The 27,489-nt window shown below is 46.3% G+C and overlaps 1 protein-coding gene across 4 annotated transcripts in view; it reads left to right on the forward strand.

Moving 5' to 3' along the window:
- Positions 1-267: 267 nt before the first annotated feature.
- Positions 268-27,489, forward strand: part of VRK1 (VRK serine/threonine kinase 1) — a 107,075-nt gene continuing 79,853 nt past the window's right edge. Inside the window, exon 1 of one of the 4 annotated variants that reach the window (XM_038545680.1) lies at positions 268-390. In XM_038545680.1, the coding sequence (XP_038401608.1) occupies positions 351-390 (40 nt within the window). In that variant the 5' untranslated portion in view covers positions 268-350. The remainder of the gene's footprint in view (positions 391-27,489) is intronic. The other 3 variants (XM_038545681.1, XM_038545684.1, XM_038545685.1) reach the window with 3 other exon arrangements.

The following is a 27,489-nucleotide window of genomic DNA, read 5'->3' on the forward strand; positions in this document are numbered from 1 at the left end:
GGTGGGGGAAGCCGTGTGTGCCACTTCTAGACCTGGCCGTGGCAATCCACCCCTCATCTGCCTGCCAGCTGCAGATGCGGTAGTGGGGGGTCTCAGCTCGAGAGGCCTGGGTGGCTCAGTGACTGCACTGAGCCGAGTTCCCCATGAACCCATGTTGGGCTGCATCAGGTGCACAAATAAACCTTACTGCAGGAAGCCACTGCGATCTGGGACTTTCTAACTTCTCACTGTTGCTAGGGGAGAGCCCTCTGCAGACAACGGAAGCACGTGAGGGAGTCAAAGTCCAGGGGACTGAAGCTTGGGGCCAGATGGAGGCCCGGCCTGGGAGAGGCTAATGTGGCTCAGAGGACATGGTCTTCAGACCCCCTACTCTTGCCCTATTGGGACCAGGTGAGTCGCTTGCTAAGACTAAGACTCTAGGGACTTTCTAGGGCAGACCCACTTCCCAAGGAGGTCCAAGGTAGAAAGAGCAGAGGGGCCAGAAGTCTTCGGACGGGGTCCAGAGTCCCCAGGAGCCAGAGGCAGTGGTTGCTGCAGGTGTGAGCAGATGCCAGGGATGGAGGCCAAGGTCAGGAACTCAGCATGAGTCAGGTGCACATGAGACAGTGAGAGGGTGTCGGGGTGGAGTATGGAAACCAAGCCCACAGCAGGACGTGCTTGCTGAGAGGCGAGGGTGGCCGTGAGGTAACAAGGTGTGCCATCAGGTCCTAATGCTACGGGCTGGAACCACGACGAGCCTGTCCTGAGGCGGCATTCGTCTTTCAATCATTCAGTCCTTCACTGATTCCTTCCACGTGTGAGCCGGGGTGGGCAGCTAACACCTGGACCCTGGCCTCCGAGATGCTGCCCCCGCAGAGGGAGGCCCGTGGTCGCCGTGTGGGTGCAAGGGCAGAGCGGCGCAGCGCTGTGACCGAGGGACGAGGGACGGGAGTGGAGGGGTCTCTCGGGGGGACGTGGCCAGAGCCCCGGGCAGGGTGGTTCTGATCACGGGGCGGCCCTGGGGCAGCCCCTCTCTCACCTCCGGAGCCACTCAGAGCGTGCTCTACGACTGCACAACTGTGCTTTTGCTAACTTGCCAGGGAAAGCGTCCTTTGTCCCTCTTAGGGACAAAGAGGAAGGAAGGAAGGGCAGTGTCCAGGTCTGGTCCCTTTGTGCTCGGGGCCAGCAAGGTGGATGTTAATCATTTTATTATTTTTTTTAAGATTTTATTTATTTATTCATGAGAGACAGAAAGAGAGAGAGAGAGAACCAAGCTCCATGCAGGGAGCCTGATGTGGGACTCGATCCCGGGACTCCAGAGCACGCCCTGGGCCGGAGGCAGGAGCTAAACCACTAAGCCACCCAGGGATCCCCCAAGGTGGATATTAAATGCAATGATCCCCATGTATTTCAGCAGCGTCTGCTCTGGTGCCCACTGGTAGCTGGAGGACACACACACACACACACACACACACACACACACAGCCCACGGGGTCTGGCAGATGCAATTAGCCTCTGGGTCCCTCAGAATTAGATGCAGGTGGCTAATTGTCCATGCCAGGAGGCAACTGTGGACACAATTAGTCATGTCTCTTCTCCCACTCGGGGCTAATAGTGGGTGGGGAATCTGAGGTGGGGGAGGGGCTCGGCAGCTTTGGGTGGGAGTGCTCACCCTCTGGGTCTGGGGAGGGCGTCGGGGCAGGTGAGGGGGAGGGTGGCAGCTCTTCTGAGGATGTGCGGGCTCCTCGCCTCCCCTTCCCCGCCCCGCTGGGCACATTAGAGTCCCTGCGTCCCAGTCTACTAATGATGCCAACCCCCTGCTTTTGTGTGGCTTGTTAGGGCTTTCAAAGCCCTTTTGCATACGTTATTACATCCACCAGCCCCACGACTGGGAGGGGCTGTGGTTACTACATCCCACTTTACAGGTGAGGAAGTGGAGGTTCACCTGGCCATGGGCAGAGCCTCTGCTGGAACCCAGGCCTGGGGCACCCTGCCCGGGGGCTGCCTTTGTCTGTCTTCTCCTTTTTATCTATGAGCTGCTCAGGGGCAGCTCCCAGGGCCAGAGAGAGCTGCTGACAGCCAAGCAGGCTGGGGACATTCCAGATATAAAGTTTACCTCTGCAAATTTTCAACAATGCTTGTTTATTTTTTATTTTTTAAGATTTATTTATTCATGAGACACACACACACACAGAGAGAGAGAGAGAGAGAGAGAGAGAGGCAGAGACACAGGCAGAGGGAGAAGCAGGCTCCGTGCAGGGAGCCCGACGTGGGACTCGAGCCCAGGTCTCCAGGGTGACACTCTGGGCCGAAGGCAGGTGCTAAACCGCTGAGCCACCCGGGCGTCCCAACAATGCTTGTTTAAGCCCTGAAAGTCTCCTGTGTCCAAAACCTGTTCACAGACCCATGGGGGTCCGGAGATGGAGTGGGTGCAGCCCCAGCTTCTAAGAGGTTTATGGTCCAGTAGAGAGAATAAGATGCGAACGTTATATCCATCCCCCCAGCCGGAATGCTTCCCTAATGCGCCCCCTAACTGTGGGGTGACTTTGGTCAGTTTCTCCTTGTCTCTCTGGGCCTCGGTTGAGCCTCAGTGAGGTCTCGGGCTCTGACCAGTTCTTCCAACTGACTTCTATCAGTGCAATGGACTCACGAAGGATGTAATTCCTATGACTGGGGAGGAGGAATTGGAATAGGGAGGGTGCACCAAAAAGCCTAATTCATTTGGTCTTGACAGGTAGGATTTCAACCCGGGAGAGGGCAGAGCAGACCTATATTCTAACCCAGGCTCTGCTCAAACTTGTTTTTGATTGCAAGTAATGGAAATCTAACTCTGAGGGCATCAAAGAGAAAACATTGGCTGGTGTATCGTGGTAGCTCTAAAACTGCAGTCTGAGTGAATCAAGACTCGGTATGCATCCCTTGTGCAGGCTCCTCCTCTCGAGTTTCTAGGTTGACCCAGAAGCTTTCTTGTAACCGGTGGGAGTGGGAGAAATGACGCTGCCTGGTTCCTGAGACAAACTTTGTAGCTTCCACCTTCTCTTGGAACCGCTCACCCCAAGGAAAGCCAGACATGGTATGAGGTTTGACTCTGATGAGACCTCCAGGCTCTGAGGAAGTCCAAACCAGCCATGTGGAGAGGCTGCATGGAGAGAGATGCCCGGCCAGCCCCCAGGGAGTCCACCTATGCTAACCCAGCCAACAGACATGTTGGTGAAGATGCCATTTTACACTTTAAGTTTGCTTAACATCTGAATACAACACGGAAGACCTTGCGTCGGAACCACCTAGCTGAGCCCATCAATCCACAGAACCATGATAATAATAATGACTTACTGTCTTAAGCCACTAAGCTTTGGGATGGTTTGTTACAACAGCAATAGATGACAAGAATACATATGTAATGCAAAAGTCTAGGGAGGTCTCGTTTCAGGTGTGGCTAGATCCAGAGGCTCAAATAATATTGCCGGATCTTATTTTTCTTTTTCATGTCTTGTTCTCTTCCATGCTAGTTTCTTCCTAAACCACCTCTCTCTGCTGATATTGCCCCAAACTTCCAGACTTGTATCACCCCTGTTCCAGGAACACACCCATCCTGTCTCAGTAGGTACATGACATTCCTGGAAATGCATTCCATTAGCCTAGTACATGATCTTCTTTCACATTAAGGGTGCAGAAGGAGCATTCTCCACCTCTAGGAGCAGGATTAGGCATCAGCCCAAGCCAAACCATGGCTCGTGCATGGCGGAATGACACTATCTAAAAGGATCTTTAAGGGGAATATTGTCATGCTGCGGGTGGGAAATGGCCCCTGGACAGGCACAAGACAGATGTTCATTCCTGCTACCTTGTATGAGATACAGAAATTCCCTAAATCTTTGTTTCCTTCTATTTTAGAAAAGTTCAGGAAATAATTCCTGTTCTGCCCAACCCATGGTGAGGCTCAAGGTTGATAGCCAGGTGGTGGGAAGCCTGGGAAAGCTGTCCATGGGATCTATCTAGAAGAAATGACCTAGGCAAAGTAGGGCTGCCTCAATTGCTGCATAAAGCAGGGTGAGATGTGGATCCCCCAATCCCAAATCCTGTTTCCAGATCACTAGGCAGAAAGTAGTGTTCCCAGACACCTTGGCTCTCAGGAGTCCTTTACCCTGCGTTTCCTGGGTTATGCATTTCTGTGCACTAGCAGAGTCTGGGTCATCTAAAGATTTCCTGAAATTGAGTCCCCAGCTTGAAGTAGGGGTGAGGAGAGTTCCACTTGCTGGAAGAAGGGGTTAAGGCTTTCCCCAAACCTGCAGAAAGATCAGAGACACTGCACAGGAGGCCCCAATCTAGAATGATTCATCTTACTTGAGAGCCTACATACTATTTTCTCTCTAGCCATAATATCAAGAGGCACTGAACATATCTAAATAAAAGGGACTTTTACATTAGTCAAGGTCACAGGGTACAAAACACAAGGCAACATAAAAAATAATTTTAAAAAAAGACTCAGTGCTAGAAGTAAGAAAATGGACATTCTTTCTACTACAAAGGCAATTCAGTCCTTAAAACCTGGTGTGAACTAAAATGGTATCATTCATTCACCCGTGTGTTGATGCATTCATGCATCCATGCATCCCCCTAGCCATCCCCCATTGCTCTTCTCTCATGTCAACTATGCACCTGATCGTACCCATACTAGCCTCAGTCGGAGAAAAGCTCCAATGCCTGGTAGAGGCTGAGAGAGAAATTCTTAGAGCAGAGAAATAGTTAAAATAAATCAAAATAAAATCGGAGTTGGCTGTGGTGCTTATTCTTAATGACACACAGGAAACTATAAACCAGCCATGCTACATAATTGACCACTGAGGATTTTTCGCTCTCAGTTTGAGATGTACCGAATCCAATATCATATCAGTGATTTGATTTGTTAATAATCAAATTGCAAATACCTTTTCATTTGGCTTCAAAAAGCAAACAGCCATTCGGAATAATTTTTATGGGTCTTGGAAAGCAATATAAACTTAAAATATTGTGTTTGCAAGTCCTATTGGCATGACCATATTATAATTTATATTGGCCTATTTTGATGTACAGTGGCATAATGAAACTTTAAAAAATATATTCTGCAAAGCTGCATCTAAGCCCAAGCCAGCAGCACAGATTAATGTAAGAACATCATGGGGATTCTTTGCATATTTTCTTAAGGAGATTTCTGGAGAATGATGGTTCTACTCACCAGAACTTTAACTGAAGCAGGGATTGCAAAGTCTTTCAGAGTTTTGCCCCTTGTCACCTTTCCAGACCCTCTGTCTGACACTCCTCCTCCTGCCCCCTGCATCCCCACCCCCTGCCCTACTGTTCGCAGTTTTCTGAACATATTGTGTATTCAGTTTCCTGTTCCCTCTGTCTGGAATGTCCTTCCTCTCTTCTCTCTTAGATATTCTTCAGCTCCTGGCTAAAATGTCATCCCTGCTGGGAACTTTCTCTCACACTCCCAGCAGTTATTACTTCCATTCTCCTACAGCAATTTAAAGGGGACTCTATTATAGCACTTGTCACAGTGTGTTATTGTTATATGTTTACACACAGGAGTGTCTCGACCAAGATATGTTCAATTTGAAAGCCCCAGTGCCTACCACTGTGGTGCATAATACATGCTCAATAAGTGTCTGTGGAATGGCGCTGTGGATGGATAGATGGGGGGATGGATGGACCGACAGATGGTTGGGTGGGTGGGTAATAGATGGGGGGATGGATGAACGAGTGGCTAGTAGATGGATGAATGGATGGATGGGTGGGTGGGTAGGTGGATAAACGGGTGGATGAGCGAATGGGTGGATGGGCTGGTGGATGGATTGAAAGAACAAGTCCTTCTAGAGGATAATATTTTCTTTGGCACCAAAAGCATTCCAGCACAGGTTGTAGAGAGCCTTCAGGGCCTAGATGGGTTGTCAGACAAACCAATCTGTTAGATTTCTTCCAATCAGAGAGCCTCTGATTCCATTTTATTCCTGTAGGGTTTTGCCTCAGCGCAGCAATGCTGTAGAGACTTATTTTACTTTCAGAACCTTAGAAATCCTCTTTCTCTTGAAATAGATAGATGTGTGAGATTTCTGATTATAGCTGAATAAGAAGGAAGGGAAGGAAGAATATTTATTGAATGCCTACTATATGTCAGGGAGGGTTGGGCATTTTCCAATCATTTTATTATTTAGTCTTCATGATAATCCCACGAGGACCTATTATCCTCATTTCCTAAACAAGGAACTGAGTCTCAAAATCTCTTGTATTTTAGCCACTTATTATTGAAATCTCTTGCCATATCTAGTACTTTTTAGTAAGAAGGCAGATAATGTTGCCCACACGTAATGGAAATTTTAATTTTCCTTTCTAATAGTTATTATTTTTTTCTCACCTAGTTGCTGAGACATGGCTAGGACATCCAGCAAAATGTTGAATAATAAAGAGAGCAGATAAATACTCTTTTCTTGTTCCTGATTTTAATGGGAATGCTTCTACGATTCATGATTGGAAATCATGTTTGTGGTGATTTATGGTAACTACCGTATTCAAGTACTGGTTAGGGCATTGGCTAACTGGCACAACAAAGTGATTCTAGACTACTGTGGCTTAAGTAAGGTAGAAATTAATTTCTCTCCTGCGTAAGAGTTCACAGCAATAGTCCAAGGTAAGCAGCCCAGGGCTGGTTCCACCAGTCCCCCTAAAGGAGCTTCCACACTAGCTCCAGGAATTTCTATTTTCCAGCCAGCTGGAAGGGGGAAAGAGAACTCAGAAGAGAACAGTTCCCTCTTTAGAGCAATAACCTAGCATTTGCAGGTATCATTTCTTTTTTTCTTTTTTAATTTTTTTTTTTGCAGGTATCATTTCTACTTGAGTCCCATTGGCTTGAACTTAATCACCTGTTCACCCCCAACTGCAAGGAATGCTGGGAAATGTAGTCTCTGGCTCAGTGGCCGTGTTACCAGCTAAAACTGGGGGTTGGGTACAAGGGGGGAAACAGAATGGATGATGGTGACTAGAACAATCTCTGCCACAATACTCTTTATCTACTTACATAAATCTCCATCCATTTCTAGTGAACAAGCAGTTTGTTTTATTTTTAAGACTAGGATTAGATGCTTGGTTTCATCTGATTAGTTTTCAGTAACTTTTGAGGTGGCCATATGATTTTCTCCTTTAATGCGTGAGGTGGACTTCCTCATATTGAACCATATTTCCATTTCTGGCATTCAACTGTACTGGATCGAATTGCATTATTCTCTTAACAGGCCACCGATCATGTTTTATTTAGGATTTGCTTCTATATTTATAAATGATACTGACCTATAGTGTTTATGTGTGCACTATTCTTGGCCTTAGGATTGAGGCCACACCAACCTGAAAGGTCAAACTAGGAAACTTTCCATCCTTCCCCACTCTCAGTAACTGAGTATTGCAGAGGATGTATCCTGAAACACTCTATTTCTTAAAGGTTTGGGATAATTTGTTCTTAACCCATCCAGCATGGTGGTTTGTTTGTTGGTTGGTTGGTTTGTTTCTTTGTTTGCTTGCTTGATTGATTTTAAGAGATAAATCAGGGGGATTCCCCAGGTGGCTCAGCCATTGAGGGCCCGCCTTCCACCCAGGGCATGATCCTGGAGTCCCCGAATCCAGTCCCACATCTGGCTCCCTGCATGGAGCCTGTTTCTCCCTTTGCCTGTGTCTCTGCCTCTCTCTGTCTCTATGTCTATCATGAATAAATAAATAGAATCTTTAAAAACAAACATACTTGCTGAAAATATGTCTATTTCATCCGCCTCTCAAAGTGCAAGTGTTTGTTTTTACTATTTTCTAGTTTTCTATTTAATTAATTTCTGCCTTTGTGTTTGTTAATTTCTTCCTTCTACCATTTTTAGTTTTATTTAGGCTTATTTTCTTGTTGTTTCTCCCACCTCTTCAGTTTCCTGAGTTAAATGTTTAGCTCATTTATTTTCAATCTTTCTGATGGAAAGATTTTCAGATGGAAGATTCAAGGCTATAGGTTTTCCTCTGAGTATTAATTTGGCTGCAATCCATGGGTTTTTATATGTGGTGCTTTCATTATTGCTCATTTCTGAACAGTTTTTAATTTTGGTTTGCTTTTCTCTTTTACTTGGGAGTTATCAAGAATGGCATTTTAACATTTTGAAGCAAATCGATTAGATTTAGTTATCTTCACGGTTGCTGTTAATTTCTAACAGTATTGAATTGTCAGAAATGTGTTTGTTTTCACCGTTTTTCCAAAAAGATTTTCTAGGGCACCTGGGTGGCTCAGCAGTTGAGCATCTGCCTTTGGCTCAGGTTGTGATCCTGGGTCCTGGGATTGAGTCCCGTTATCAGGCTCCAGGCCTGCTTCTCCCTCTGCCTGTGTCTCTGCCTCTCTCTGTGTGTCTCTTACGAATAAATAAATAAAATATTAAAAAAAATAAAATAGAAAAGACTTCTTTTATAGCCTACTATATGAGTGTTCCTTGAAAAGAATATGGACCCTCTGCCTGCTAGTTCAAAATTCTATGTTTCTATTATATCAAGCTTGTTAATTGTGTTATTTAAATCTTCTACATTTCTTTCTTTCATTTGATCCCATCAATTTTGAGAAAAGCATGTTAAAGACTTACAGTATGATTTTATAGGAGTAAATTTCCTGCTCTGCATCCATCTTTTAAATGAAGATTTTAAAATAATGCTGTCAGGTGCAAAAATGTCATAACTATTACATTTCCTTATAAATTGTACTTTTTATTAATATGAAAAATTACTTTTTGCTAGTATTCAATACAGTCTTATATTAACATTACCACAATGGCCTTCATTTTTTATTTACTGCTTGTCTTATGTCTTTATTTTCAGTCTTTGTGTGTCATTTTTTAGTTGTGCCTCCTATATGTGATAGGTATTTGCATCAAAACAACTCACTCTGAGCTTCTGATTTTTAATGTAAGAATTTAATGCATTTACATTTCTTTTTCCACAGACATGATTTTGTTTTTGAGTTACCCTGCTCCCCCTCCCTTTCCAGACTTTTATTGAAAAGATTGAATTTTCTTTGTTCCATTGCTTTTCCTTTTTCTTAGCATTTGGAACCTATATGTCTCATTCGTATCTATTAACTTTGACCCTTTAATTAATCAGCATGTATATTTAAGCATATAGTCCTGGCATAAACCAGAAAGAACATTCTCCTTCCGCATGAGAAAAAACTGCTGTTGATTTGATATGTATCCCTGCAGAGCCTTTTCTGAGCATTTATACACATGTGGATATTCTCCTAGAAGGTAGACAGAAGTCTAAGAATGACCACTAATGATCCTTGCCCTGTATCCTCCCTCTGGAGTGTGGATGAAACCCACCAATATGGTGAGCTATCCTTCCCATGATTATGTCACCTTACATGACAGAAGGAGGGTATCAGGGTGGGTCTAACCTAATCACGCAAGCTCTTTTAAAACACCTCCCCCTTTCTTCTTTCTTTTTCCTAGGTCATATTACATAAGACACTATATACATATACCATTACATGAGACACCTAGACCCCAGGTTACTATTAAAATGGTCACAGCTTGAGGAGGGAGGCCACAGTAGGCACACTCAGGTGCCTGTAGGTACAAGATGACATCCTCCAGCTTCAAAGCAGGTGAGCCTTGACTAACCAGGAATGGAGGGGAAGCAGGGAATGAAGGTTCTGGTCAATTCAGTGACCTGCCTTATGGTATAACCGTCTGGTAGGGCTGCCCTAACAAAGTACTGCACACCTGCGAGTTAAACCACAGAAATGCCAGCCTCCTCGTTCTGGAAGCCAGAAGTCTGAGATCAAGGTATCAGCAAGTGCCCTGGGCTTGCTGACAGTGTGCTTCCTGGGGTGGGCATTCAGTGCTCTGCAAAACTATTGGAGATGTGGTCACCTGGGAGTCACACTGCTGACCCATCTGAACCTCTGTACTAGATCCCCAGGGATTGGCTTTTGAGCTATTTTATGGCCCGTTCTGTTGATGAAACACACCCAATGTTAAGTCCTTAATAAGGATGCTTCTAGAAAAAAAGCTCTGTGCAAGGACTCATTGTCCTCAGATCTGAGCTCCTCCTTTCCCTGTCAACTTCAGCCTTTCAAGTAGCTGGATAAAAGGGCTTCTCCTGGAAGAACAGAACTCTGTGTGGAAAAAACAAGTCACTCTTTGAACAATTTGTCTGAGGATTTGTCTGGGGCATCTAATTTTCACTGTTAGGGTTAACAGCGAAGTTCCATCTTGACATGAACACGCAGAGGTGTGGGTGAGGGACTGGGGGTGGTCACAGCCAACCCACCTGGAAAAGTCAGAAATCCAAATTTTACAATCTCACAGGCACGTGTTCCACTTTGGAGAGCTTTATACATGAATAACCTGATATACAGCAAGGAACTCATAAGGAAAACGAGGTAAATTAACATAAAAGAGCAATTCATAATAGGCCTCCGTTTCACAATAATGTCTACGCACAAAGGCCCCAGGTTAGAGCATTCATTTTGCATTTGTTACTCAATAAGAATAACATAGATGAGGCTTGAATAATTGAAAATTCCCAATTACAGTTCCGACGAGTGGGGTTTTCCAGCCTGTTGTGAGTGACGTGCGAGACAGTTTCGCTAAACCCAGTCGTAAAGGGAGAGGGAGATGCTACTCGTCCTACCTTTCTTCCTCCGAACAAAAGCCGTGATGGCTTTGTCAGGTCCCATTTGGAAACACAATATCAATCTTGCCTGATCCATGTTATTGATGGGTTGTGGGTATTCTACTGTAATTATGTCAAAAATGAAATATTTCAAAATGTGATTGGCAGGCTGATTACAATAATGCATGTGATTAAAGCCAGGGCTTGCTTGTGTAACTAAAGCGAGAATGTCAGTGGCAATTAACTATATTTTCTTTAAAGTTTGCCAAGATTTCTCTTGTTTTTCATTGTGTTGTCGGGGAAATAACCCACGGAGGCACCTGGCGGTAGATGTGCTCAGTGTTCTTCCTCACTAGAGCCAATGGGATTGGAGGCAGGGACAAAAGGACTCCTTAGCTCCTGTCTCTGTCAGGAAACCTGGACAGCCTCAGGAAGGTACTAGAACCAGGGACAAAGACCATTCAAATTCTCTCTCCATCTCTCTCTCTCTGGATCTTCCTTTCTGTCTCAGGCTCTCTCTTTCCTTATCTGTTTTCCTCATCTCTGCAACTCAAAATCCTTGGAAAAGGTACTTCCTGGGTGGGTCAGAGGCCCCATTGGCTGCCATTTTGTATGTTGCAGCCTCTTCCTCCCACTTCTGACCCATCGCGTTGACCACAGATGCGTGGACTGGATGAGTAGGGCCATTGCCAGATGGAAGGAGCAGGTGGTCACAGTGGTCTACGTGAGCTGTGCAAACACTCCTAGGCCCCTTGGAGCTTGATGGCCCCAGGAATGGGCTGAGTTGGAGTTCAGTGCTGCTCTCATTTCAGTTCAATAAACACCTGCACAGAACCTACCAGATGCCAGGCTCTGATCTGGCCCCGATTGGGTTTAGAGTCCGTGCACCACAAATCTTCCCCACCCCCTGGAGTTCACAGGGAATTGTGAAGTCATTTGGAGGCCTCACTGACCTTCTCCATGACTGCAGCTGCTCCTCTGCTGACAAGAACCCCTGTAGAGAAAGAGGATTCTTGTCTTAGACACACCTTGCTGTTTGAGGTTTTATCTTGAGTTAGAAGAGCTTGAGTGAAGTGTAAGAATCCTCCGGGTGAAACCTAACAGTGGACCTTATTGAGGAACCTGCTCACAGCCCCAGGGGTTCCCCAAGTCTTCCATGTCACTTCCTCCCAGAGCCTTCTCTGATTCCCTGGGCTGGAGTAGGTGCCTCGTGCTGCTGTTTTGAACTTAGCACATGGCTTTGGGATGAGTTTTTCTTTTTGGAAGACTCTTGAGTGTAGGGAAGGGTCATGTCTTTTTTTTTTTTTTACAATTTTATTTATTTATTGAGAGAGCGAGCGAGCGAGCGAGAGAACATGAGCAGATGGGGTGGGGAAGGGCAGAGGGAGAAGCAGGAAGTCCAACGTGGGGCTCGAGCCCAGGACCCTGGGATCATGACCTGAGCCGAAGGCAGATGTTTAACCCACTGAGCCGCCCAGGCGCCCCTGGGAAGGGTGGTGTCTTAGTCATTTCTATGTATGATGCCTGAGACACAGAAGAAGCTCGAGAAACACAAGTTTGATAAACAAATGACCCCTTGTATGAGTTTCCTCTGGCTGCCATAACCAAGTACCACATGCTGGGTGGTGTACAACAACGGAAACTTATTCTCACACTTCTAGAGGCTGGGAATCTGAGGTCACGGTGTTGGCAGGGTCACGTTCCTTGGAAGGCTCAAGGGAAGGATGTGTTCCAGGCCTCTCTGCCAGGTTCTAGGAGTTCCTTGGCTTGGACAGCTTTGTGTGGCATTCTCTGTGTGTGTCTGTATGTCCATATTTCTGCTTTCTTTTTTATTATTGTTATTTTTTAATTTTTAATTTTATTTATTTTTTTTCAAGCAAATAGGCTCCACACCCAGGGTGGAGCCCAGTGTGGGGCTTGAACTCATGATCCTGAGATCAAGACTTGAGCTTAGATCAGGAGTCAGATGGCTTAACCACCTGAGCCACCCAGGTACCCTCATATTTCTGTTTTCTTTCTTATTTATTTATTTATTTATTTATTTATTGAAAGATTTTATTTATTAGTGAGAGACACAGAGAGAGACAGGCAGAGACACAGGCAGAGGGAGAAGCAGGCTCCATGCAGGGAGCCTGATGTGGGACTTGATCCCGGATCTCCAGGATCACACCCTGGGCTGAAGGCGGCACTAAACCGCTGAGACACCCGAGCTGCCCATATTTCTGTTTTCTATAAGGACACCAGTCACATTGGATTAGGACCCATGACCTGATCTTAACATAATAAAATAGTTCTACAATGACCCTATTTCAAAAAATGGCCACCTTTCTCGGTCCTGGGAGTTAGGACTTTATTTATTTTTTTAAGATTTTACTTATTTATTTGAGAGAGAGAGAAAGAGAGAGAGAACAGGCAGGGGAAGCAGCAGAGGGAGAGAGAGAAGCAGGCTCTCCTCTGAGCAGGGAACCCAACACAGAACTCCATACCAGGACCCTGGGATCATGATCTGATCCAAAGACAGACACTTAACCAACTGAGCCACCCAGGTGCCCCTAGGAGACTTTAACTTAAATTTTGGGAAGACATATTCCACCTATAACAACCCTTGAAGAGGCTGCTCTCAAGGCCCCTTCTCCCAGATGTAACAGACAGTTTGCAAGTTTGCCTCCTCATTGTGTCCCCATGATACTCCCCGAGACAGATAAAGAGCTATCACGTTACAGAAAACCTGAGGTTCAGAACCAGAACCTAAGCGCAGGTCTGTTGATCATGGAGCGGGGCCAGGGCCTCTCCGGGTGTGGCCTGGTGAGGAGGACCCCCTGGAGGGTCCTCCAGGACTAGACTATGTTTCTCCCTCCTGCCGAGTGCCCCCTCACCCATCCTCCTCCTCCTGCACCAAGGCCTCTCTCACATTTCCAGTGTAGAAAGCCAGGGTGAAGCTGAGCTTTGCCTTTGGCTATTCTAGGCTGACTTTGAGCCTTGGGAGGAGATGAATGGCTTGAAATTCCCCCAAAGGCCTACCTTGAAGGGAGGTTTTTGCTGGCTTTGCAATGAGGTCTTGGATTTGACCCAGGAACATAAGAAATTGCTACAGAGATGATCTTGCCATGAGAATGAAATGCCGGCTGACATGGTGTTCTTGCTCAGCTCCTGGAATTGCATTAGATTCTTATCAACAAAACCCACCTACTAATAACACTCTCCCTATTTACATCATGTTCTTTGTCAAATGGGCCACTGTCCCTACACCTTCAGAATTGTGGCCATTGAAGTAGAGGTCAGAGTGGGAATGAAAATGACATAGGAGGTGTGTCTGAGAAGTGTGAGAATGTATATGTGTGTGTGTGCGCACACAAGCATGCACTACTTCCTATTTGTTCACAGGATTTTTTTTTTTCAAGATCTGATGCTTTGAGTGTGTCCTGTTTAGCTCTTGCTGTGTAACAAACCACCCCAGAATTTAGTGGCATAAGACAATAGCCGTTTAATTACATGCACAATTTTGTGGATTAGGAATTGGGGCAGAGAGGCATGCAGGACAGCTGGTCTCCACTCCACAGTGGCTTGGCCTCGGCCCAGATGACTCGAGCAACTGGAGATAGCTGAGCAGCTCGACTGGGGCTGCAGTGCTTGGCCTTGGTCCTGGCTGCTGGCTGGGCTCCTTTGATTTTCATGCTGTGTTTACTTGGGCTGGATTATCCAAGATGGCATCTGTCTTCACACGTCTGATGACTGGGCTGGGCGACAAGAGCAGCTGGGGTGGCCGGGCATCGTGCTCTCAATACACAGCTCCCCACGTGGCTAGCTTGGGCTTCCTTACAGCATGGTGGTCCTAGGGGAGTTGGATCTCCCTCCAGAGTGAGTATTCTAAGAAGGCTGAGTAGAAATGCCAAGGGTTCTTACGACCTAGACTTAGAATTCACACACTGTCCCTTCTTTCACGTTCTATTAGCCAGGAAGTCACTGAGGACTGTCCTGATTCAGGAGGAGGAGAAACACACTCCATCTCTGTCAGAGGATTGACAGAGAATTTGCCGCCATCTTCAATCCTCCAAGCATGCCCTGCCTATAAGCCATTGACTGATGTTTCAGGTGTTTCTCCAAGTCCTTCTCCATGCAGTCTCAGAACGATCGCTCTTTGCCACAGATCTAACCACGTCAGCCCCCTAGCCCCTCGCCACAAGCACACACACGTGTGCACACATTCACAAACACACAGCTTTTCAGATCCTCTGAAAGATTGCCATGCTCCCTGGCACACACACTCAGTAAATCCTTCACAGCCTTCCCCCTTCCTTACTTTTCTCCTCCTCTCCCCTCACCCTCTATTCTCCATCCTAATTTTATTTCTTGTAATTCCAGAAATCTCTTTATCTTCCTTCTGGGCCTTTGCACGTGCTGTGTCTGTGGCATCCCTGCCTCCTCTGATTGTTTCCTTGGGCAGCAACTCATCTTTCAAACAAGGGTTTCCTGACATCTGCCCCACCCTATCCCACCCCACAAGGTGCACATTTATCTTATGGGCCTTGTCACTTTGCATATAATTATCTGCTCAGGTGTCTGTCTTCCCTGTTAGACAATGAGTTCCTTCCAGTCAGGAGCTGTATTTTGGAAGGTATTCTCTTTGCCTTGGAGAGACCATTGGAAGCAGAGCTTGCTCTGTGAATACGGAATACGTGCATGATAGAGTGCTTTGGGAAAGGACGGATGGTGTAGCCCAAGGAATGGCTTCATATTGGAATATGTGAATGAAAGCATATGAAGTATTAGCAGGAATATCACAGCTAAGAAATAGCTGGAAATTCCATTTCAGCTTCTGGAAGTCTTGGAGCCTTGCTCCCCAAGTGGGCTCTCCCTTCCATGAGCGCTATGGATTGGTGACAGATGTTCTGCAGTAGGATTTGGGAAGCCCCAAATTAAACAAAATTATTTATTTCCCTTTTGACTGTAAAAGCTAAATATGCTGATGTGCATTGGAAATCTCACGGAAAGTATAGAATGCCATGCTTCCCAAACCTGTTTCACCATGGAACTCTCATAGGGCCACTGGTCCGTGCTACATTCTCTGGAAATGTTCAATTGCTCCAATTTCTCACTGCTCCTCTGCCCACTGCTCCTTTCAGGGGATACCCCTGCCTTTAGCCCCTGATGACCAGCGAATGAACCAAATGTCCCTGGTGCTCAGCCATTGGGAAAGGGAGGATCAGTGACCAAAAGGTGATGAGCATATTCCTATTTTCCATGGCAGGTGACTGAGCTGTATGATGCATGCATGACATGAATGACCATGACAATCCTGTGACATATTCAAAGCTCCCTTGACAAGGCAAGTAGAGGGGTGGCTGGGTGGCTCAGTAGGTTGAATGTCTGCCTTTGGCTCAGGTCACTGATCCCAGGGTCCTGGGATTAAGCCCCACATGGGGTACCCTGCTCAGCAGGAGTCTGCTTCTCCCTCTCCCTTTGCCCCTCCTCCTGCTTGTGTTCTCTCTCTCTCTCTTTCAAATAAATAAATAAATAAATAAATAAATAAATAAATAAATAAATAAAATCTTAAACAACAACAAGGAAGTGGAGGCTTAGAGACGTGAATGGTCTGCCCAGGGTAAAGCTGAGAGCTTGCTGGTCTCTGGGCTCCAAACATGGGGTCCTTTCCAATCTACCACTGCTCTTGTAGACCTAAATCCCCCAGTTATTGAAGAGTCACATCCACCAAGGACAGGGACCCCCACATTCATGGATCACCTATATGTACCAGGCTTCAGGCTTAACTGACCCCTCACAAGGACACTGGGAGCTGGTACTACTGAACTTATTTTGTAGATGAAGTGACCCAGTGAACACACTGGGTTCTGAGAACTAGCTCCATGCGCATTCTGCATGGCTGCATGTTTTTGCTTGAGTGGGGTGCCTGAAGAAGCCCATTACTGTCTATCCAGAATAGTTTCAATATCTGCAGATGGGAGCATGGGAAGCGTGTCTCACTCACTAGCTGGAGGTCCAGCCTTGCCATGGGATTTGCTACCGCACGGGCTGCTTCCAGAGCAGTCTTCTGGGGAAAGGGATCAATGGCGGAATTGGTAGATCCAGCAAGGCTTTTGCAATAAAAGCTCTTTATGCCTCTTGTTCAAAGCGTTTAAGTGCCTTTTAGATCACAGATTGAACCATCGACATTATAAAGTGGAGCCTTTTAATACCAAAATACACTTCCAGAGTAAAATTCCATTATGGGAAAAAGCATTTCACGGCACCAGGCTAGATAATAATTCTCTCACGTGTAATAGGATGTATGAAATGTTTGATGATAAACAGAGTTTCTCAGCATTGTAATAAGACGACTCACACAGCAGTGTGTGTGTGTGTGTGTGTGTGTGTGTGTGTGTGTGTGGTGTTGTATACATATAACAAGACACGTCTCATTCCGGATACCTGTTTCTTTATCTGTAAAGAGTGGAATTGGACTCGATGGGTCCTGAGGTGCTTCCTGCTGTCAGATTACAAGAAAAAGCCACTTTCCACAATCAGGTTCCATTCCTCAAAATGAAGGCTTTTGTATCAATCAGGAAACTTAGTTGCAGTGACAACTTAAAGTGGCTTCAGACACAAAGTGAAGGATGAAGCAGCTCTTGTAACCACGAACCTCGGAAGTGTTGTGGGTTCGGGCAAGGGTGCATCCTGATGCTCCAAAAGGGTCCCCAGGACTTGATTCCCTCCATCACTTGACATCTCAGCTCCTCAGATGTGCCCCTGGTGCTGCCCCACTCCAGGTTCAACATTCTCACGGCGTGGCAACACCAGCAGAAGGAGAACTTATTTCTCCCAATATTTTCAGTAAAAGCCCCAGGATTAGATCTCACTGGCTCAGATTGAACCACACCCCTGTCCCTGAACAAGTCATCGTTTTCAGGGTGCGAACTGCCCTGATGGGCCAGATCTGGGTCACAGGCCCACCCGAAGGCAGAAGCAGGAATGGGGCCAGTCCCTCCCAACTGTAAAGTAAAAGTTACTGGGGGTATCTCCCCCCGCCCCCCCCGCCCCCCGCCATGGAATAGAGAGAGGCCAGTCTCAGTGGAAGGGTGAAAGGATGACAGGCAAAGCCAACACCAGGCATCCGTTGGGGCTTTGACCTAGCTCTGGTTGGACCTGAGGCTTGCACAAGTTCTAGAAGCTATTGAACAAGTGCTTAGTGCTAGAGGCAATTTTGAGATGATTAAATTCAACCTTTTTGCTTTGAGTTGAGGAGATTAGGGAAGACATGTCTCGCTCAAGGTTACTTGAGTTTTTGGTAGCAGGCCTCTCACTAAGACTCGGGTCTCTAACCCTCAGCTTTTTTTTTCTCCTCTCTGAACTATGCAGGGAGGGAGGCCTCCTGGGAAGGGTCGGTCCAAGGGAGCCTCTTGACAGAGTCCGGCCGAGTACTTCACTACTTCGGTTTGCTTCAGCCAACAACAACCCTTTGGCACAGCCAATACAGGATACCTCAAACTGGCTGGCGCCTTCTAAGTTTCCTTGTGCAGAATCAGGACTCCTGGGTGTGGTTTCTGATTACCTGCTGATTTGTTAAGTACTCTTGGTCAAGTCACTTAACCTCTCTGGTTATCAGTTTCTTAATTTGCAAATTTACCCTCCTTCTTATTATAAATTCACTCAGGAAGTGTTTACATTTTAGCCAAGGTATTTAAAGAATATGGTGACTCTCCAGGAACCTGGATGGCTCAGCCAGTTAAGGGTCTGCCTTTGGCTCAGGTCATGATCTTGGGAGTCCTGCTATTGAGTCCTGCATTAGGCTCCCTGCTTGTCAGGGAGTCTGCTTCTTCTTCTCCCTGTGCCCCATCCCCTTGCTCATACTCTCTATCTCTCTCAAATAAATAAATTAAATCTTAAAACAAAACAAAACAAAACAAAACAAAACACGGTAACTCTCTAATGACCCGTATATTTCAGGCAGTGTGAGATGGCCATCTCGCTAGCTTTGGAGACGACATACCTAAGGTCAAAGACAAACCTGGACTTCTCCGTGTGTGACCTTGAAAAGCTGATTTAAACTTTTTGGCCACTGTTTCCTTCTCTGAAGAGTGGGAACCTTGCCGAGTGGATGTACTTGGGCCAGAGCAGCTCCAATTTGGGGAGAATGTATAGCAGGAGACATGCCCAGCAGCACCTGAGGTCCATGGGCAATTGTTAGAGTAGCCTTCTTTCTTGATTCCATTAAAGAGACTGATGGCAGCAACATTGGCCATGGCTGTTGTAGTGGGTTCAATAGTGTACCTCCCCCCCCCCCCAAAGAGCCAAACCACATACCTGTGACTGTGACCTTGTTTGGAAGTAGGGTCTTTGCAGATGTCATCAAGTTAAAGATTGTGAGATGAGATCATCCTGGATTTAGAGTGGCCCTCAGTCCAGTAACAGGTGTTCATAAAAGAGAGAGGAGAGGGAGATTTTACACACACACAGAGGAAAGGTGGCCATGAAGACAGAGGCAAACGTTGGGGTTATGCAGCCACAAGACAAGAGATGCCTGGAGCATCAGGAGCTGCCAGAGGCAGGGAAGGATTCTCCCTGGAGCCTCCGGAGGGAGCACCACCCTGCTGATACTTTGATTTTGAACTTCTGGCAGGGTGAGAATAAATGTATCTTAAGCCACCAAGTATGTGGTCATTCATGGGGCAGCCACCAGAACCCAAAAACAGTTGCCACCCTGTTTATGATAAAACAGGAACTTGGTAAGTTCTGTAGCGTTGACTCTGCCTTTCTGACTACAAAAAAAAAAAAAATTCTCATCTCTGTCTTTCTCCCCCCACCCCCAACTCTGTCTCAGCATGCACTATCTTTATGTTCAGTCTGATTACTCATGGAAATTTTCCCTACTGAGCTGATTAATCAAAATACTGAGTCATTCATATTATGCTTAGAAATTCCTGGTCGTACTTAAAAATAGTCAGTAACAGATATGTACAAATAGACCCAGCTACAAACCAGAGTGATTATTGGTGATTTAATTCACTCCAGGATCATAGGGTGTGTGTGAAATTATATGGCAGGAAGGCATTTTTAATCATATGTCTTCACTAATAACAAATGTATTAATGCATTATACACACGCAGGCTTTGGTGAGTCATTTATTCATTCAATAGGTATTTATTGGACTGGGTGTCAGGCACCATGCGAGCTCTCTGCTCTTATGGAGCTTCAGTCTAGTGCAAGAAATGGATAGCTCCATGTACAATGTCATCGGGTGTTCAATTTGGTGATGACTGCTTTAGAAGAAGGATATGGGCTACCTGAGGTGAGGGTTGAACATGTAGTTGAGGTTGAGGGCTTCAGTTCTGGAGCTGGAGCCTTTGGGCTTGAATCCCAGCCCTGCCTGGACAAGCTACTGACATGGTGGGGCTTCTGTTTCTTAGTTCCCTAGTCCTTGAGCCTCACCTTTCTTCTTCAGTCATGGTCTTTCGTGGGTTTCAGTGGAGAGATAGCCTAATATGTTAATCAAGCTCCACCAACTTGGTAGGGCTCAAACTCCTGACTCAGTGTCCCCTGTGGTGTGCAATGTTGAACTCAATGCATGCTCTTTCAGCCTTCCAAATACTCCTCCCTCTTGGGCTTCTTGGAGTCTTGCTCGTGTGGGTGCAATTCATCATCAATCAGCCAAAGATTTCAGGAGGTCTTAGGGTCGCCCCTGTGGCTCTGTTCTGCAATCCCTCCCCATTTATGATTGCTCCAGCAGCTCAAGTCCCATCCTCTGACTCCTCAGGCTAGTAGGATTGCGACTTTCCACTTTCCGTTTGAATTCTAGCTGCCTTGTGGTATGTAGGCTGGGGAGTGTCCCCAGTAGAAAAGTCAGATAAACATGGATCCACCTCTTCTTTCAAGGATCAGATCCCCTTCAGGTCTTGCCTACTTCTGGCTGCCCCATCCCAGGGAGGTTAGTATGCTATGAGTTCCTCCCTCATCACCAACAGAACTTTCTGACTTCTTGCCTCAGTCTACACTCGCTCCTTATGTTACTTCCTTCATTCTCATAAATAACCCATCCTCAGTTCTAACAGACCAACTCTGTGCTGAAGATCTCCAAGTTTTTATCTGTGCCCTCTGAAATCAGTGTGGATTTGAACAGAGACACAGAGCAAAGGGCCTTTAAGACTCAGAAGTTGGAGCCAAAGAAGAAGTGCTAGCAAAAGGTACAGGGAAACCGTTTGCAGAAGAGGAAACAGAAACCAGGGCAGAGGTGTGTTCTAGAGGCCAAGAGGAGAAAGTGCTGCAAGAAGAGGAGAATGGCAGGTATGGGGGGCTGCTGTGTGGAGGCCTGGTGGCCTGAGCAAAGGTCACCATAATTAGTCACATGGGTTCATTGGCAACCATTGCGAGAATGCTTCCGGTGGCATGAAGGTGGTGGAGGGCATCCTGGAGGTGTCAGAGAGAAGGTCAAAGAGGAGATGAAGGAGCAAAGGCATAGATGTAGAGAGGGCCACAGCTAAGGAAAGTATAGTTCGTGGAGCGTCACAAGACAAGAGCAGCTGTTTACAATTTCTCAAAAGCACCACACCTCTTACTCACATGCCTTTGCAGATGCCCTTCCCCCTGCCAGGAATGCCCTTCCCAGCCCTGTGTGCTTGATTCATGTCCACGCCTTCTTTAGGACTTCATTCAAGGGTCCAGCTTTGCCTAATGGCCACTTCCCCTGCTTGGTTAGTTATCACTCCTCATGCACTCATGGATTCATTCATTTACTCATTCATTCCTTTTTATTCTCCTTCTACTTCTCCTGCTTACCCCTGGTCACAGCTACCAGAGATCAGGAATCCAATGAACTAACACCCCATTTCCTTTCCTCTGAAAGAAATTGAAATATAGAATCAAACAAATGAAGAGCAGAGTGCCACCTTTAGGATTGGTAAAGCTTCGCTGGAGAATATGGCTTCACCTGTGGACTTGTGAGCTTCCTTGCTACTTTGGTCCCCAATCTAAACCTTCAGATGAGGCCCCTGAGCCGAGTCACATACAACAGAGAGTCTCTGCCCCACATCTGTGAGCCTCAACAGAGAGCTTCATGCTTCCAGACCTGAGTCAGGAAGTCTGGGCTGGCTGAGATCCGAGCCTTCTCTTCCCTTAGGGGCAGGAATGGGGAGATCAGAGAGGAAGGCTGTCTGCCCCATGCTCGTGTTCAGTTACTTCTCACCACCTACCCCTCTGACAAATCCCTTCCATAAGAAGGAATGTAGGAGGAGTCAGTGGGGAGAAGGTTGAGATTTCTTCCTATGACTGCTTTCCTTGGGATATGGGATGGAATTCTCTCATGGGAACTTGAGGAGGGAATGACAATACCCTCTCCTAATGAGGTCATCATGGTCCTGTGACAGTCACTTTATGTCCATCTACCCCAGCAGAGCACGGCCTCTTAGAGACAGCAATCTCGCCCTGTCCCTTCCCACCCTGAGAACCAACACTGCACCTAGGGCATAGTAGGTGCTCAGTAAACCTTTATTCAACAGTACGTGTATAACATCAAGCATGTAGATGCATCAAAGGAGGCAGCACAAGTGGATGCCTAACATCCTGAATCTTCCTAAAGCTACTCGACAAATTTTTATAACACCTGAGGCCTTATCGCTATGCTAACCTAAGACCAATGACAGGGGAAAGAATGATCAAGTTCACAAATTATCCTTTAGCTTCTATTTTAATTCCCAGAGATAAATGTTACCTCGGTGAAATCATGCTTTACGCTTCTATTGCAGGTGTTAGCTTATGAAAATATTGGCTGAGCTCAGCTCCCTGGTGTGAAATGCAAATCCTGGGAAATTCAAACATATCAGTGAATTGCAGCCTGAGTTTCACTTATTAATGGTCACTAATGGTCTACAATCAAGCCACACCTGCTAGCGGCGAAACAATTCGTTTGTTTGCATGGAGTATAATTTATCAACTTGCTGATCATTCATTCTCTCTTAAGGCATTAGCCAGAGACATTTAGGCAGAAAAAGAGAAGGAAAGTCCACTCACCTAGTTTTAGTGGGCAGTGTGGAGTCATCATGGCTCTGGAGTCAGACCGTGTCGAGTATAAGGCTTCATTCTGTCACTAACTAGCTGCCACCACAAAGACTTTGCTTCTCATGTGCTAGGTAATGATAATCAGACCTGCCCTTGGGGGTTGATAGTAAGGATTAAAGAGGTCAACAGCTTCTCAAAGTCTCCCTTAATAGATGTGTAACACATTTCCTCTCTTGTCCCCTTTCTGGTATTTTCCTGAAATTGTCTAGCTTACATCTGAAAGCACTGGTGGAGCATCTCTCCATCAGTTCACACCTTTGGCCTCATAGAAGTTTCTCTCTAAACAGAGCAACAGAAGCAAGGGCTCCTGGCCTGGTGCAGGGCTGGGTTGGCCCACCTACTGGTGCCTGGTAGAGATGGGGCACGAAGCCCAGGAGCCAGGTCTCGGAGCCCTGGGAGTGGGCCGGAGGAGCGGACGGGTGGTGTGGGATTGGCCCTGCGTGCACAGTCACCCAGCTCCGCAGCTTGAGGCTTTGGTCACCATGTGTATTCATTGGCCTGAGCCACCAGAACAAAACACCACAGGTGGCGTCAACAGGAGAAATGTATTTTCTCTGCAAGTCCAAGATCCAAGTGATGGCAGGATCACTTTCTTCTGAGGCCTGTCTCCTTGGCTGGTAGGTGGCCCCCTTCGTCCCGTGTCCTTCTGGGTTTGTCTGTGTCCTAATCTCTTCTTATAAGGACACCAGACATATTGGATCAGGGCCACCCATATGACCTCGTCTTAATTTAATCACCACTTAAAGACCCTATCAATAGGGGTGCCTGGGTGGCTCAGTGGTTGAGTATCTGCCTTTGGCTCAGAGCCTGATGCCAGGGTCCTGGGATGGAGTCTCACTTCAGGCTCCCCGCTGGGAGCTTGCTTCTCCCTCTGCCTGTGTCTCTGCCTTTCTCTGTGTGTCTCTCATGAATAAATAATAAAAAAAAATATATATATATATATTTTTTGTTTGTTTGTTTGTTTTAAACCCCTATCTATAAATAAAGGCATGTTCTGAGATCCTGGGGGTTAGGACTTCTGCATATCAACTGTGGTGGGTGGGAGACACAATTCAGCCCAGGGTACCGTGGTATCACTGCCTGAGGCCCAACAAGCAGCCCAGGTCTGGGAGACAAGGTGGGATCCCATGCCTTGAGTGCCCATCAGATGTGTCCCCCACATTGGTTCTAAGCACCTCCACTGTCTTGGGTTGGCCTTAGGAGGGGGCAGGATACACATACGGCCCCTCTCAGAGACACCTTGGCACCTTCTCCTTTTGCCTCCCTCTTCCTTCTCCCCTCCCTCTGCCCTCAGCATTGGTCTACTGAGACGTCTCCTATGCTCTGCCCTTAACTCCAAAGCTCTGGCCCTTGACACACAGCCTAGCCTCACAAATCTCTGAATTGTATTGCTTCTTCCATGACTTTGCAAAGTGTATTTTAAAATTTCCAAAGCTGAGAATGACCCTCTCTGTTCTCTGGCTCTCTTCCTCGTGGCTTTCTGCCCCCAAGGCACAGAATTGGAATGTCCTTGCTGCCTGAACCAGGGAGAAACTGCAGGGCGCAGAGATATTAGTGGGGAGAAGGAGAGGGAGCCAAGTAATTCATACTAACAAAATGTAGCCCCTGTACTCTGTCTTCCCAAAGAGCCCTGGCCTACTCAGATTTCTCCCGCTGCGGACCTTGACACTTAACTCAATGATCAGACCCCAGATGTCTGAAGATCAGGGGTCATGTGCCAGTTCACTGTGGGATACCATATTCCCTTTGACATACAGGAAGAGGATCATCGTTGACACCTGTACGGCTGGGTTCAAATCTGTCTCCATACACTCACCAGCTATATGACTTTGAACACGTTGCCAAAGCACTCCAAGACTCAGTTTCCTTGCCGGTAAAATAGGTTAATAATGGTACTTATCTCACAGAGTTCCTGGGAAGACTAAATGGGATGTAGCTATAATATACTCAGGACCATGCCTGGCACATGGCAACTGTTAAAATCTTTCAGTTATTTTAAAAAAATATTTATTTATTCTATTTTAGAGAGAGAGAAAGCACATGTACGTGTGTGCACTAGCAGGGAGAGGGACAGAAGGTGAGGGAGAGAGAGAATCCTCAAGCAGCCTCCCTGCTGAGCACAAAGCCGGATACAGGGCTCCATCTCAGGATCCTGAGATCATGACCTGAGCCGAAATCAAGAGTTGGACATTCGATGAACTGAGCCACCCAGGTGCCCCATCTTTCAGTTACTATTATTGAAAAATATTTGCCTATAGATTGACAGGCTATGGGTGTGTGTAGTTGAAGCAGGATGGTGATGATGGCGATGATGTGTGGAATATGGGAAAAATGCATTTTCCATGCGGTGACTGTACTGGGCAACAAGTCTCTCCAATTCTCTTGTGATAAAACGGTTTTGTTTTGCTCAGAGCCCTTCGAGTCTTATAACAATATTCATATACAGTGCCTTTTGTCCCAGAATCTCGGAGCAGCCCTGAAATCAAAACATAATAAAAGGTGGATGGTTGAAAAGCAAAGCAACAATTTGCTTTTTTGGAAGAGCACTCCTTCCTTTCCTAGTTTGTAACCTGGCAGCTTATGAGAGCATGTATGTGTATTTGGCCTGAGTCTATAGCTAGCCACTGGCAATCAATGATGACAGCTGTGGACCTCATGATGTTTAGGAGAGAAGAAAGAGAGGGATGAATAGAAGGAGAAAAGCAACTTTTACTGAGTGGCCGCAGGGGCAAGATTTTTGCACACACTGCCCCATCTGATCCCAACAACTGTGAGCAGCACCAGGTGAGGAAAGAGGCTCAGTGAGGTTAATAATTTCTACAAGGTCACACGGCATTAAGTGAAGAGGGAGGTTCCAGACTCAGGTCTATCTCATCTACAAAACCCATGCTGCTATCATATTACCACACTGCTTCTCTCTCTGAGGACATTTGTCTTCACTTTCAGAAAGTGTGGAGTGGGAGAAAGGAGAAATGCTCATGCCTCTAGGAGTTTGGGGGTGTCAGATCCAGTGTGCAATGTGGGAAGTAGAGTGAACAGGAGAGATGATCTGGAGAGAAGTTCTAATGAAGCAAGCACCAGGTACCCTGGAGTTTATTCAAATCCACCAATCACAATATGCCCCATTATGTTATGTGCTTCTGATAAAGGAAAAATGAAATCGCTGTTAATTACAATTGGCATTGATTGTGAGACATATCCTGATTTCAGAGATGTTAAAGACTGAAAAGTTTGCATGTTAGAATTGATACGAGACGTCTTTTATCAGGGCCAGCTCCTGTTCTGTATTAAAGTTTAACACAACAACCATTCTGGGTATTTTAAGCACAAAGGGATTTAATATAAGAGGTTAGTGCTTTATAAAATCACTGAAGGGCCAAACTAGTCCAACTAGCTGGAACTCTGCAGAACCACCTTGCCAGGGAAGCCACTTGTTCTGCTACAGTCAAAGAGAGGAAGGACGAGGAGGCTGCCATTGGGACTTGCAAGTTTAAATAGAGCTGTGAGAATTCTAGCCAATTCACGGTATACTCGTGGGTAGGGTTTATTGCAGGGAAAGGATACAGATTAAAATTGCCAAGGGAATGAGCAGAACCGAGGATTCCAAATATAGAGCCTCAGTTGTCCTCTTCTGCTGGGGTTAGGACAGCGTTACTTCCCAGTATCAGTACATGACAATGCTTCCAGTATTGCCAACCAGACACCCAAGCCTCCATGTCCTGAGTTCTTATTGGGGCTCTGCACAAAGATATGATTGATTGCCCATGTGGCCGATCTCTAGTCCCTCTGGAAGTTGACTGATATTGCCTGACCCAAAGCACCAGCCATACACTGTGTTGTTGGTTCTTCCAGCATAGCCAGGCCCTACCCTAAACCATTTTATTAGACCATCTTGTGACCCAAGGCTTCCAGGCAAACAGAGACACTCCTATCAAGCATGAGATTTCAAGGTCTTAGAGATTATCTCCCAGACACTAGGATGAAGGTCAGAGCTCCTTTTGGGCAAGGCTAAAGTCTTTATTACATGTACTCACAACTGCACCTGCCACCAGAGCAACTGTCTTCTGACAACGAAATAAGACACATGGAATTGGAACATGGTGGCAAAAAATCCCAAGACTCTGTGACTGTGTTGATGCCTCACTTCTGCCTTCAAATCTTCCTAAGGAATCTCACCTGATGGAGCATAATATACATTTAGGGCCCTAAGCACTTAGGGGGTCTGGGAAATGTAGGTTTTAGCTTTGCAGCCTCTGTAGTAGGAAGGGGCAGTAGAAGATGGTAGAAACATGTGCTGAGTGACAGTAGCTTTTATCTGTCACTCCTCCCAAGTAGGCTGAGAGCAACCCATCCACCAATATCCTCTGCTGAGAGCTGGCGAACCAGCACCATTGAGAAACCATGCAGTCATTCCTGGAGGTACACACATTAGATTCTCCTGTACCGTTAATTTCTTAAAACTTGGGGAAGACAAATAACTATGGTGTCTTGAAAACCAGCTCGGGAGATAGAAACACATGAAATGATGAACGGTTAGTGCACTGCAGGAGGAGTGGTTAAACATTTGGTCTTCGGAGTTGGTTGAAACCTTGGCTTAAAGTCCAGCTGCAGGGGATCCCTGGGTGGCTCGGCGGTTTAGCGCCTGCCTTTGGCCCAGGGTGCGATCCTGGAGTCCCGGGATCGAGTCCCGCGTCGGGCTCCCGGCATGGAGCCTGCTTCTCCCTCTGCCTGTGTCTCTGCCTCTCTCTCTCTCTCTCTATGTCTATCATAAATAAATTAAAAAAAAAAAAAGTCCAGCT

Source organism: Canis lupus, chromosome 8, assembly GCF_011100685.1.
Source record: "Canis lupus familiaris isolate Mischka breed German Shepherd chromosome 8, alternate assembly UU_Cfam_GSD_1.0, whole genome shotgun sequence".
Lineage (NCBI taxonomy): Eukaryota > Metazoa > Chordata > Mammalia > Carnivora > Canidae > Canis > Canis lupus.